Source organism: Colobus angolensis, unplaced genomic scaffold (genome assembly GCF_000951035.1).
Source record: "Colobus angolensis palliatus isolate OR3802 unplaced genomic scaffold, Cang.pa_1.0 Scaffold237, whole genome shotgun sequence".
NCBI lineage: Eukaryota > Metazoa > Chordata > Mammalia > Primates > Cercopithecidae > Colobus > Colobus angolensis.
In genome coordinates, this window is record NW_012115566.1 from 1168210 (window position 1) to 1180655 (window position 12446).

At 43.1% G+C, this 12446-nt stretch overlaps 1 protein-coding gene across 2 annotated transcripts in view; it reads left to right on the top strand.

The window, feature by feature from the left end:
- TRIM27 (tripartite motif containing 27) overlaps positions 1-10114 on the top strand; it is a 25140-nt gene extending 15026 nt beyond the window's left edge. The window contains exons 4-9 of one of the 2 annotated variants that reach the window (XM_011944882.1): positions 1124-1146; positions 3778-3893; positions 4026-4058; positions 5584-5610; positions 8453-8564; positions 8845-10114. In XM_011944882.1, coding sequence (XP_011800272.1) covers positions 1124-1146; positions 3778-3893; positions 4026-4058; positions 5584-5610; positions 8453-8564; positions 8845-8863 — 330 coding nt within the window. In that variant the 3' untranslated portion in view covers positions 8864-10114. Of the gene's footprint in view, positions 1-1123; positions 1147-3777; positions 3894-4025; positions 4059-5583; positions 5611-8452 lie in introns of both variants that reach the window. The other variant, XM_011944881.1, reaches the window with a different exon arrangement.
- The last annotated feature ends 2332 nt before the right edge of the window (positions 10115-12446 follow it).

Consider the following 12446-nt stretch of genomic DNA (forward strand, 5'->3'; position numbering starts at 1 on the left):
AAAAAAAAAAAAAAAGAAAAGAATGATACCTATGAACTAATACGGAGTGGTTTCCAGTATATATTGCTTTGTGGAAAATAAAAATATAAAATAGAGAGTATGCTACTTTTTTTTTTTCCTCTCCTGAGACGGAGTTTCACTGTTGTTGCCCAGGCTATAGTACAATGGCGCGATCTTGACTCACTGCAACCTCCGCCTCCTGGATTCAAGCAGTTCTCCTGCCTCAGCCTCCCGAGTAGCTGGGATTACAGGCATGCACCACCACACCAGGCTAATGTTGCATTTTTAGTAGAGACGGGATTTCACCATGTTGGTCAGGCTCTTCTCGAACTCCTGACCTCATGTGATTCACCCGCCTTGACCTCTCATAGTGCTGGGATTGCAGACATGAGCCACCGCGCCCGACGAGCGTATGCTACTTTTTGTGTATAAAAGAAGGGAGAGGCTGCCGGTGGCTCACACCTGTAATCCCAGCACTTTGAGAGGTGGAGGCGGGTGGATCACCTGAGGTCAGGAGTTCGAGACCATCCTGGCCAATATGGCGAAACGCTGCCTGTACTAAAAACACAAAAATTAGCCGGGCGTGGTGGCAGGCACCTGTAGTCCCAGCTACTCAGGAGGCTGAGGCAGGAGAATTGCTCGAACCCAGGTGGCAGAGGTTGCAGTGAGCCAAGATTTCGCCATTGCACTCCAGCCTGGGCTACACAGAGTGAGACTCCGTCTCAAAAAAAAAAGTATACTGAAGTTCTTTGTACTAACAGCTTTTCTGTGTATTTGATATTATTTCATAATAAAAAGAAAAAGATGTGGACAGGTAGGCAAGTTGAGGTCCAATCGTAGGATACTTGAGTTAGTAAATTTGAAATCCTGAGGCCCTTGACCAGTGGATGGTGGGTACTGAAGGCGGATATGGGAAATGCTGGTATAGCAAATAGTATGCATCCCATTTTCCTCTGCCTGCTTTTTAGCTCCTCAAAACTGAGTTATATTCCAGCGATCCTTTTCTCCTTGATTTCTCCCATAAGAGCCAGTCTGTAGTTGGTTTTTCAACAAACATCTGTGAAAGAAAACTGAAGTTATAAATGACTTCTCATGGTTATTTTTTTTTTCCTTTCTCTTGCAGGACATTGGGGACACATTGAGCAGGTATAGTTTTCTGTTTCCCTAGTGTTAAATCAAATATGAGAAGACTGTCTCCTTCACATTTGTAAATCCTGAAAGGAGCCCTGAGCCTGAGGATGGACATCTTATCAAATTGACACATATCCCTGAAGAGAGTCACTAGTATACTAAGAATTAGATGAATCACAGCTCTACTCAGTAAAATTCAGGAAGTAGGGGGTTCACGTGGGAGGCTGCTGGTGGATTAGGGGTATGAGAGGAGAAGGTGTGGCCTTACAGAGACCTGGGCTGAACATAAGGGTAGTTTATGTCTGTTGCTTCCTATACATTTCAGAATCCTTTCCTTATCTCATAATCCTTCATTATCTCATTTTTTTTTTTCTATAATGGGGGAAATAAAGCCTAAGAAAGGTGTGACTGTCCTGGATTTACATAATTACTGATGAGCCACCTGAATTCTGGCTCTTATTCTTACTCTTGCTATTTCTTTGTTCCATAAAAAAAAAAAAAAAAAAAAGAGTGAGGAAAAACTCCCTGGCAGCTGGAACACGACCAAAGAGGGAGAGCTTGGAGGGGGCAGTAAGCCAGGGCAAAGTTGTATTTGCAGGATGGATGACCTGGCAAGTGGGATGGGCCTTGGAAAGCTAATGTTTGGTGCAAGAATGCCTTCAGGGGTGGAAACTTTGAGGAAGCTGTACTGTGAAGGTAATTAAGACCCTGAATGATGAAAACTTTCTAAAGCAAAATGCAGCTTGACTGTGTGGGAGCATTTAAGGAGACTGGGGAGGTCCTTGCAGATGGGGCAGTTTGGCTGGGAGGCCTGTGTTGATAGAATCATGTTGATGGAATTGAGGTTCCTGAGGGACCCTAGGATGAAGATAAGCTGGAGTTCATACTAGTCCCAGCCAGATGACCCAAGCAAATAATACTGTTACCTGCTACTTTATGATGCCAGTCTAGCTCTGACCTAACATACAGAGTTAGCTCCCTCAGACCCTAGCACTTTGTGACATTAAGGATTGAATTTGGCTATATAAGATAGGAAACCCAAAATGTTATTGGTTTAAGGGTTAAACATAATAAAATTTTGTCTTATCTATAAAAGAAATGTGCAGGTTGGGTGCGGTGGCTAATACCTGTAATCCCAGCACTTTGGGAGGCCGAGGCAGGTCGATCACCTGAGGTGAGGAGTTCAAGACTAGCCGGACCAACATGGTGAAACCCTGTTTCTACTAAAAGTACAAAAATTAGCTAGGTGTGGTGATGCATGCCTGTAATCCCAGCTACTTGGGAGGTTGAGGCAGGAGAATTGCTCAAACTCGGGTGGCGGAGGTTGCAGTGAGCTGAGATCATGCTGTTGCACTCCAGCCTGGCAGCCTGGGCGACAGAGCCTGATTCCATCTCAAAAAAAAAAAAAAAAAGAAAAGAAAAGAAATGTGCAGATAGGTAGTCTGTGGCTAGTATGGTAACTCCAGTGATCCTCAGACTCAGGTTTCTTCCCGTTTACTGTTCTACCATCCCTAAGGTATGATCCTCATATATTCCATGATAGCTAGTAGAATGCTAACCAAGAAGAAGGAGATAAGTCACATCACATTGCTTTTTTTTTTTTTTTTCATTTTTTTTTTTTTTTGTAGACACAGGGTCTCACCATGTTGCTCAGGCTGGTCTTGAACTCCTAGCCTCAAAGCAGTTCTCTCACCACTGCCTCCCAAAGTGTTGGGATTGCAGACGTGAGCCACTGCTCCCGGTCATGTTACTTTTTTAAGTAGACTTCTCAAAACATCACGAGATACATTTTCTCTCTCATAGACCAGAACTCAGTCACAAGGTCACATCTAGCTATGGGACTGGGCAGCTGTGAGCCATAAAAGGCAGAAGATGGCAGAAGGGCTATTGGATAGGCAACTGGCAGTCTTTGCTATAGACATCCTTGCAGGGCTAGGGAATTGGGTATTGTCCCCCACAGTGCCTTTCTGTCTGAACATGTCATTCTCTCCGTATTTGGGAACCTGAGAATTCGGGTTAATTGCCCACCATAAATATCAAGGACTGTCATGGAATCTAGTGCTTTCTGGCAAAGTCAGCCTCATAGGTAATTCAGTGAATCTTTTTGAGTACTTAATATTTGAAAAGCCATGAGCTAGGTGCTTTGGGGGATATGAGAATGAGTACAATATCTATCCTGTTTCGGTCTAGAGGATCATAGCTCAGGAAGAGAAGATGGGAAAAGCTGTAGTGTTTTAAAGACTGTCCATCTGTGCTAGACAGTTTAGCTTAGCCCCTGTCCTAGTTCCTGGAAGGTCACAGAATTGGGAAAAATAATTTACTCAGGCCCGGCACGGTGGCTCATGCCTGTAATCCCAGCATTTTGGGAGGCCCAGGTGGGAGGATCACCTGAGGTCGTCAGGAGTTTGAGACCAGCCTGACCAATATGGAGAAACCCTGTCTCTACTAAAAATACAAAATTAGCTGGGTGTGGTGGCGCTTGCCTGTAATCCCAGCTACTTGGGAGGCTGAGGCAGGAGAATCACTTGAACCTGGGAGGCAGAGGTTGCGGTAAGCCGAGATGACGCCATTGCACTCCAACCTGGGGAACAAGAGCGAAACTCCATCCCAAAAAAAAAAAAATTTACTCATGTTTTTTTAATTTAGGGCTGAAAGAATCAGGATTCCTGAACCTTGGATCACGCCTCCAGATTTGCAAGAGAAAATCCACATTTTTGCCCAAAAATGTCTATTCTTGACGGAGAGTCTAAAGCAGTTCACAGGTAATGTGAGGAGTGGTGTCATGAGGGGAAATGGATTTATACTCAATATCTGCATATTGCCTGATGAAAGGATATATTTTCCAGCCAGATAGTGGGATGCAAACTGAATATTTTCTTGTTTTCTTTTCTTAGAAAAAATGCAGTCAGATATGGAGAAAATCCAAGGTAAATTTATCTACCTACTGGGCTTTTGATGGAAAGTTGCTTGGAAAATAGAACATCTGCACTGAAAGTGGGAAACATGGGGTGATACCCATTGGCCAGCCTTCCCTTATATTTTACATCTTCCCTTGGTCTTAACTAATTTTCTCAACTAACAGCCTCTTGCTCTAATTTGAAGTCAGTTAACTGTATTTAGTCAATTCTCAATCTGCATTGATGGAGGAGAAAAATAAGCAATCCAAAAATTAATCAATCCAGAATTAATTTGATTATTTCAGAAAGAGTATGAACAAAAACTACCTTGGATACATTTCACTTCAGCTAGTGTTTATCGTTGTAATTACTGAGTTTCTACTGCTTGTGGGCACAGGTGCCAGCTCGGGCAGGAGGTAATCAAGCAGCGCTGACAGGCAGCACTGCCAGGGACGTGGTTAGGAGCGGGCAGTCAGGAGTCAGGCCGCTTGGGTTCTGGGCCTGGCTCTACCACTTAGTAAGGATTGAACAAGCAATTTCCTTATCTGTAACAGAACAGTAATAGTTCTTACCTCCTAAGGTATAAGAATTAAGGTTAGTTATCATTTCTAACACTTCTAGAATAGAATCTGACACAATAAGTCCTATATTTACGTTTATTAAATAAAGTGTTCTAGGCATTTGGAGAAGCATTTCCAAATTTAAATTTTCCTGCTCACAAGCCACATTCAGTAAAGAGTTGGCCATATATTATTCCACCCGGGAATACTTAAATTCCTGGGCAGTCTGGTGGATTCTGAAATCCTTATATGTAGGTAAACCCTTCTCTTAATTATTAGAAATTACAAACACCCACAATCTTTGATTATTTTCTATTTTATATATGCTGAGTTCTTATTTGCATTCATCTACTCAGATATATACTTTTTGGGGCATCTAGCAACGTAGAGTTAGCAGATACATGTCCTCTATAAATGGGGAGAAATTCCACTTAATACAGTGGGTAATAACCAGAAGTGGTTAGTTCAGGCACGATCTTGATCTGGCTCTTCTTTTCTTGCCACTTAAAAGGCTTAGTGGGATAATGTGTGAAAAATTCTGTTTCAGCTATAAAGTGCCTTATAAATGAATGGTCATGTTTACCCCAGAGTGTCAGTGAGTGCCATTTGAGCCATTCAGCTGTCATACACAGATGACTTATGAAACTCAAAAGTTACGTATGACGTGGGGTTGGAACTGCGTTTCCCTCTGCAGAGCCAGCTGACTCACTAGAAGGTGGAATTCTTGATCTTGGCTCAGTTTGATCCCATATTCTACCAGTCTCAGGCATGTGGTTATCTCTCTGCTTAAGATTCCCAATCCCTCTCCCCTTAAAGCTTTTGGTTGGATGATAGAGCCATACATCATGTGAAAAAATTAGTGCATGACTGACAGCAGAGGTTCTGGGGTTTCTAATGGAGACCACTGCTTTATGATGACTAACCAGAGCCCCCTCAGTTATGTATTTCCTGGAAACCCTCATGACTTCTATAACTTTTCTCTTTTGTTCTTTCAGAATTAAGAGAGGCTCAGTTATACTCAGGTAGGTGATGAGAGACAAAACCATATTAGGTTAAGGAGTAACAATCTTTGTGAACCTAACTACTATTATGAATGATTTGGAAATTGTTTAGATTTGGATTCTTTAGGTTACATGTATAAAGATGATACACAACAACCACAAAAATCCACAGTTGTTTCTATGTGTTAACAGTATCTTTGCCTCCTGAAATGCCTCAGAGTTGAAGCTATAGGGTAAAGTCAATCTCAGGTGCTCAAGAAGGATTATAGGGTGGAAACCGCAGTTCCCCAAAAGTAGAACAGAGCTGGTACACTAGTACACTGCTGTGCCTGCCCAGCTTCAGGGTCAAACCATGGTGTGTGACAAGCAAGACTGATTGAGCTCCACTATTACTCTTGAGTGTTAAAGGAAGTCTAGGAGTCTTGTGTCATCCCATCGCTGTGCCTCAGGGCAAAGTTTGAAACTCCCTTTCCCCCTCACAACCACTTTCACCCTACTGTAGAGCCTGGGTAAATTTAACATTGCAGAAGTACTCAAATCTAAGGTGTATTCATCCCACAGTCACAGTCACCTTCTGTTATGAAGTGTCCTCTAAATGAAGAGAAGGACTGTCCATACAGTGGATCTGCAGTCCTGGGTGTGCACTGGCTCTGATCCGTATTTAATTATTTCAAGAAGTATTAACTGAGTACTTCACTTGTATCCTACACTGCCTAACGTTGTACAGGGTATTTTAGAGGAACAGAAGAGCATAAATCATCCTACTCATGGGGTTTACATTGTCTGGTTGGAGATACACCCATGACACAAGATAGAGGTAGGCACGTGTTGTAGACAGATTGTTGAACCGGGAACCAAGGGTTCTGGGGATCTTCCTCCTGAACAAGATGTGAAGAGCAAATGAGAGAATACATATCACTGTTTTTTTAATTAATTTATTTTTTGAGTATTTTAATTTTTTAAATACTTTATTATTCATTTTAGAGGCAGGTTCTCTGTTGCCCAGGCTGGCGGGTAGTGGCGTGGTCATAGCTTGCTGCAGGCTCAAACTCCTGGGCTCAAGTGATCCTCCTGCCTCAGCCTCCTGAGTAGCTGGAATTACAGGCATACACCACCATGCTTGCCTAAATTTTTACTTGTATTTTTTGTAGAGACAGGGTCTCACTATGTTGCCCAGGCTGGTCTCAAACTCCTGTATGCAAGCGATCCTCTTGCCTTAGCTTCCCAAAGTGCTGAGATTAACAGGCATGAGTCACACACCCAGCCCATTATCAGTGTTTTTGAAGCAGGAAAACACTTGATGATAGCAAGATGCTGTAATACTAAATGCCAGAGGAGATGACATGGGTCATACATAGTTTTAGATTTCAGAACAGGAAGAGCGTAATGGCCTGGGCAGATTAAGAAAAACTTGGAGGATGTGTGTCTTGCAGTGGACATTAGAAGATGAATAGAGCTTTGATATGCAGAGTAAAGATCTTATAGAATGGATAAAAGAGTGATTTGGGCTGGGTGTAGTGACTCACACCTGTAATCCTAACACTTTGGGAGGCTGAAATGGGAAGACTGCTTGAACCCGGGAGATGAAGTCTGCAGTGAGCCATGATTATGCCACTGTACTAGCCTGGGTGACAGAGTGAGACTTCATCTCAAAAAATACAGTAAAAAATAATTGTAAAAGAGTGATTTAAAAGGTAAGCATACTGATACAGGTTCCCAGTCCTTTACCCACAGTCCTAAAATCCCGAATCTCTGAAAGCCACAACCTTTTTCATTATTTTGTAGGAAATTATAGTATCAAAACCTGAATTTATGTGGTGCTGTTTAGAGTATATCCTTCATTAGGTAAACATTCGTGGATGTCATAGCAGATCTATTAATATTTCATTATAGAATGCTGCACCAGACCCTACCTGTCTAAAACCTGTAATATTCTGAATTCTGTGAAACTTTGGGCCCCTGAAGTTTTCAGAATAAGGGATGATGAGCATGTAAGAAAACCTCAATTCAGTGTATCTGCCAGGCACAGTAGCTCATGCCTGAAATCCCCATTGCTTTGGGAAGTTGAGGTGGGAGGATTGCTTGAGGCCAAGAGTTCAGGACCGTCCTGGGCAACAGTAAGACCTTGTCTCTACAAAATTTTTTTTTTTTTTTTTTGAGACGGAGTCTCACTCTGTCGCCTGGGCTGGAGTGCAGTGGCCGGATCTCAGCTCACTGCAAGCTCCGCCTCCCGGGTTCACGCCATTCTCCTGCCTCAGCCTCCGGAGTAGCTGGGACTACAGGCGCCCGCCACCTCGCCCGGCTAGTTTTTTGTATTTTTAGTAGAGACGGGGTTTCACCGTGTTAGCCAGGATGGTCTCGATCTCCTGACCTCGTGATCCGCCCGTCTCGGCCTCCCAAAGTGCTGGGATTACAGGCTTGAGCCGCCGCGCCCGGCCAAAAATTTTTTTAAAATTAGGGTGGTAGTGCACACCTATGATCCCAGCTACTTGGGAGTCTTAGGCGGGAGAATCACCTGAGCCCAGGAGTTTGGGGTTACAATGAACTATGACCACACCACTGTGCTCCAGCCTGGGCAACAGAGCAAGACCCTATCTCTTAAAATCGGTTCATAATGGATATTGTGGTTTCAGATGCGAAAGAAAAGATATGGGGCTAAAATTCAGTATTTTCAGTGTATTCTGGTAACCAGCTAATCCAAGCAGTAATTTTTGAAATGTGAAGTTTAGAATATATTTTAAATAAAATACGTGCGACTTCTAGTGGGAACCTCTCATTCTTGGGGAGGTAATAGAAAGGCACTGAGTGTTCTAGAATAGGCTCTCCTGGCCCGTGGCTGACTCTCTTCTTTGTGTCTCTGCAGTGGACGTGACTCTGGACCCAGACACGGCCTACCCCAGCCTGATCCTCTCTGACAATCTGCGGCAAGTGCGGTACAGTTACCTCCAACAGGACCTGCCTGACAACCCCGAGCGGTTCAATCTGTTTCCCTGTGTCTTGGGCTCTCCATGCTTCATCGCTGGGAGACACTATTGGGAGGTAGAGGTGGGAGATAAAGCCAAGTGGACCATAGGTGTCTGTGAAGACTCAGTGTGCAGAAAAGGTGGAGTAACCTCAGCCCCCCAGAATGGATTCTGGGCAGTGTCTTTGTGGTATGGGAAAGAATATTGGGCTCTTACCTCCCCAATGACTGCCCTCCCCCTGCGGACCCCGCTTCAGCGGGTGGGGATTTTCTTGGACTATGATGCTGGCGAGGTCTCCTTCTACAACGTGACAGAGAGGTGTCACACTTTCACTTTCTCTCATGCTACCTTTTGTGGGCCTGTGCGGCCCTACTTCAGTCTGAGTTACTCGGGAGGGAAAAGCGCAGCTCCTCTGATCATCTGCCCCATGAGTGGGATAGATGGGTTTTCTGGGCATGTTGGGAATCATGGTCATTCCATGGAGACCTCCCCTTGAGGAGGTGGATTCAGGCCAAAAGGGCTGTTGGGTATAATCCTATGCCAGGCACAAGGCATCTTGTTGCCTTGCCACGTCCTGTCACAGCTGGGTATCCTGACCATGTTCCACGCCCTTGCAGTGGGAGACAGGATGTCCATGTTCTCTACCATCCTTTTCCTTCCTGTGCAGATTGTGCAATGTAATGAGATGTATCAAGATATCCTAGAAATAAAAACCAGATGTCCACCTCCAGTGTTTCACACTTTCTGGTTTTACACATTGCTGGAGGGATAAAGAGTATGGACAATCTTTGGATTTGGAGGGCCATTCAAGATACTTCCACCTTCTTGGCTCAGCCTGGCTTCCTCTGGTTCAGCCCCACATAATGATTATGGCTATTTGCTGTCATTTCTGGGTTAGGGCTCCTTTCTAACAACCTAGACTGGAACAAGGCCCTGTCAGCATGGCTCCTTTATCCCAGTTTTTCCATCTGGGAACAGTACCTCTGCCCCTGATTCCCAATCTGCCATAGTTTTACTAACTCCATTAAAGAAGCCTGTATGTGGTTTGGTTAGTTACAGTTATTTTACAATAATGGTGGGTAATGGCCCCACCTCTGTTATGAGATAATGTTCTAATCAATGTCTCTGCCTTTGTATCTTTTCTGAGGGTTTTGTCTGCTCCCTTCATTCTAATGAAAGGTGTATTCTAGTGCTGGGTGCATATCATCCAGGATAATATTCTGCCCAACTCCATCCTCTGTTACTAGATCCCTTACCAGTCACATTTGTGGACTGGTGGTCAGTAGTATACCATCCCTGGAAGGATTCTGGGACAATATTCCAGGGATTCATTGACTTCTTGGCTCCTTTTCTCCATTTCCTTTGGGGAATGGGGGAATTGACCATTCTTAAGTGCATACTGTCAAGGGGCAGCTCCACCCCCATGGCCATTGGATCATGAGACACTCTGAAGTGAGAAGGCTGGGGCAGATCACTTCAAGCAAGCCCCCATGATGGTTCTCAGTCCTGCTTCTCTGGGTACATGACCCTCTGTTTAAAAATAAAGTGAATATGGATGTTTACATTGTTGTTGCTTTCTGGGTGTTGGTAGGATTGGGTTCGGATGTTGGAATGGGTGTGGGGAGGAAATGGTTAATGGTGTTGCTTTCCCATATGGGTCCCAAAATCCCACTCTGGCCAATGGTTTACTTCAAACTGGAAAATAAAACTACTTTCTCGGTATGATGTCACTACTATCTAGAGGTGCTAAGAAAGTAGTGTTGGACATTCATAGCCTACAGTTCTTATATTGGTTAATCCTATAATTTTACTAGGAAAGTATTTTCTCAAGTCCTTTTTGTAGTATTGTGCCAGGCATTGGGGTTCCATGGCTGAGATTCATGAGTTGGTGATATCATGTCCTAATTCTTCATTCACTCGTCAGGTTTTAAAGGAGCTATAGAAAGTAGCTTCCATGAGTCTAGGTTAGCTTTTGCTGAATATTCTGAGATCTAAATGTATATGGTTATATATATATATATATATATATACAGGTACATAAATACTACTAACAAACATAGAGCAGTGCTTGGAATATCATATGAAGAGCTTTATGCACAGTAACTTACTTAATGCTCATGATAACTTTATCAAGTATATACTGTTGCCTTTACAGATAAAGAAACTGCAGCAGAGGGGGTAAATGACTTATCCAAGGTATACAGGTAGGAAGCAGCAGAGCCAGGATTGAAACTGAGATGGAACACATGACCACATGCATCAGATCCTGCCCCACAATGTTATCGATTATGGTTTCCTGCATAGAAGGGACAGAGCAGAGACTGGAAGCCTTGGAGTACCAGTTCGTTGACCTGGGATGTCTGCCTTATGACACTGTCTACTCTAAACTCAAGGATCTGCAACTGGCAAATGGGGTGAACAATCCTATTCAAAGTCATCTTCCACTTTCACTTTTAGTCAGTTGGGTCAGGGAGCAAGAATAAGGGCTCACAAAGAGGATACCTTGTACCAGTCCAGGGAAACGTGCCCTTGGGATGGACTTTTGGTTCTTGCTGCCCCAGTGATAGAGCTGTCTCCAGGCTACTTAGAGAATCCCACACTGGATCTACTTTATTCCCAGTAGACCTAGTGCTTTAGGAGTGGCATCTTACTGCACTTTTATTGACAGCATCAGCTGGACCAGAGATAAACAATCTTGTTGGATTCAAGAAAATTTCTTGCGATTTGAATGGGGATGTATCTAGGAGGGTGAAGAATTTTACCAACAATGTCTAGTGAAAAAAGTCTCAGAAGACTGTATACCTTATATACCCTTTATAATATGAACAAAAATAGCATGGTTACCTATGGAGTGTGAGAGAGGATGGGATAGAGGATAGGGCATAGGTTGACATGTGTTATTGGTTATCTTCTAGTTCTTGTAGGTGGTGTGTTTATAGTTTCTTATTTAAATTTTTAGTTTTAAAAGCCTGCCATTTTGAATGGAATTAAATGAACTTGTGATTCTAAGTTTACTCATCTGCAGAAAGGTAAGCAGCTTTTGAGTTCAAGAACTGAGTCACTAAACTGAGTCACTAAAGGCAGATATGGGGCCCACTGTGATTCTTTTGTCTCCCCTCTTTCCTCAGAACATCTGCAATTCTTAATTATACATTACGGTTTCAATAACTTCTCCTTCTTTAATTATTTTGCTGTTCCAGGAAGTATGTTTGTGCATGCACGGACGTGCACATGCCTGTGTGTCTTCAGGTGCTGTTGTTTTGTCTGATAAAGGCCAACATGCAAAGAAGACCATCTTCCTCAAGAGCAGACAAGGCCTAGAAGAGATAGGTTCAAAGAATAAAGGGAAACTGAACATGGCCCCTACCCTCCACCATGTACAATTAAGTGAGAAGATGAGAGAATGCATGTAACTGCCTAACACTTAAAGTCACTATGAAATTACGAGCAAATTGCTATCAGATGGTAAATGAGAACCATTTGTTAATACCTTTAGTTATTTGAGATCCAGACCAAAGAGTATAGATGGAAATCACGTATCTTCTTCCAGCAAAATAAAAAAAGGTTCTTAGCATACCAATGGTGGTTGAGTTGCTTCTTCACAAATGAAAGACATTATTTTATTCAAACAGACAATTTAACCAGTGTTGGGTGTCCCGGCTGAACTTGCTCTTGAAGAGAATACAGGAGAACATGGCTTCTATTCTTTGAAAAGTTAGTTAATTAGGAGAGGGGGAAATAACGTGAAAAAAAGTAGAGTACAACTAAAGACAATCTGGGGAGAAGTGAAACCTGTGCTCCAGGAGACCTCATTGCAGACCACAGTAATGTAAGAGGAAGCCTAAATTCCTGGGCTGTGTTTCTTACTGCCCTTTTTCTTTTTTTTTTTTTTTT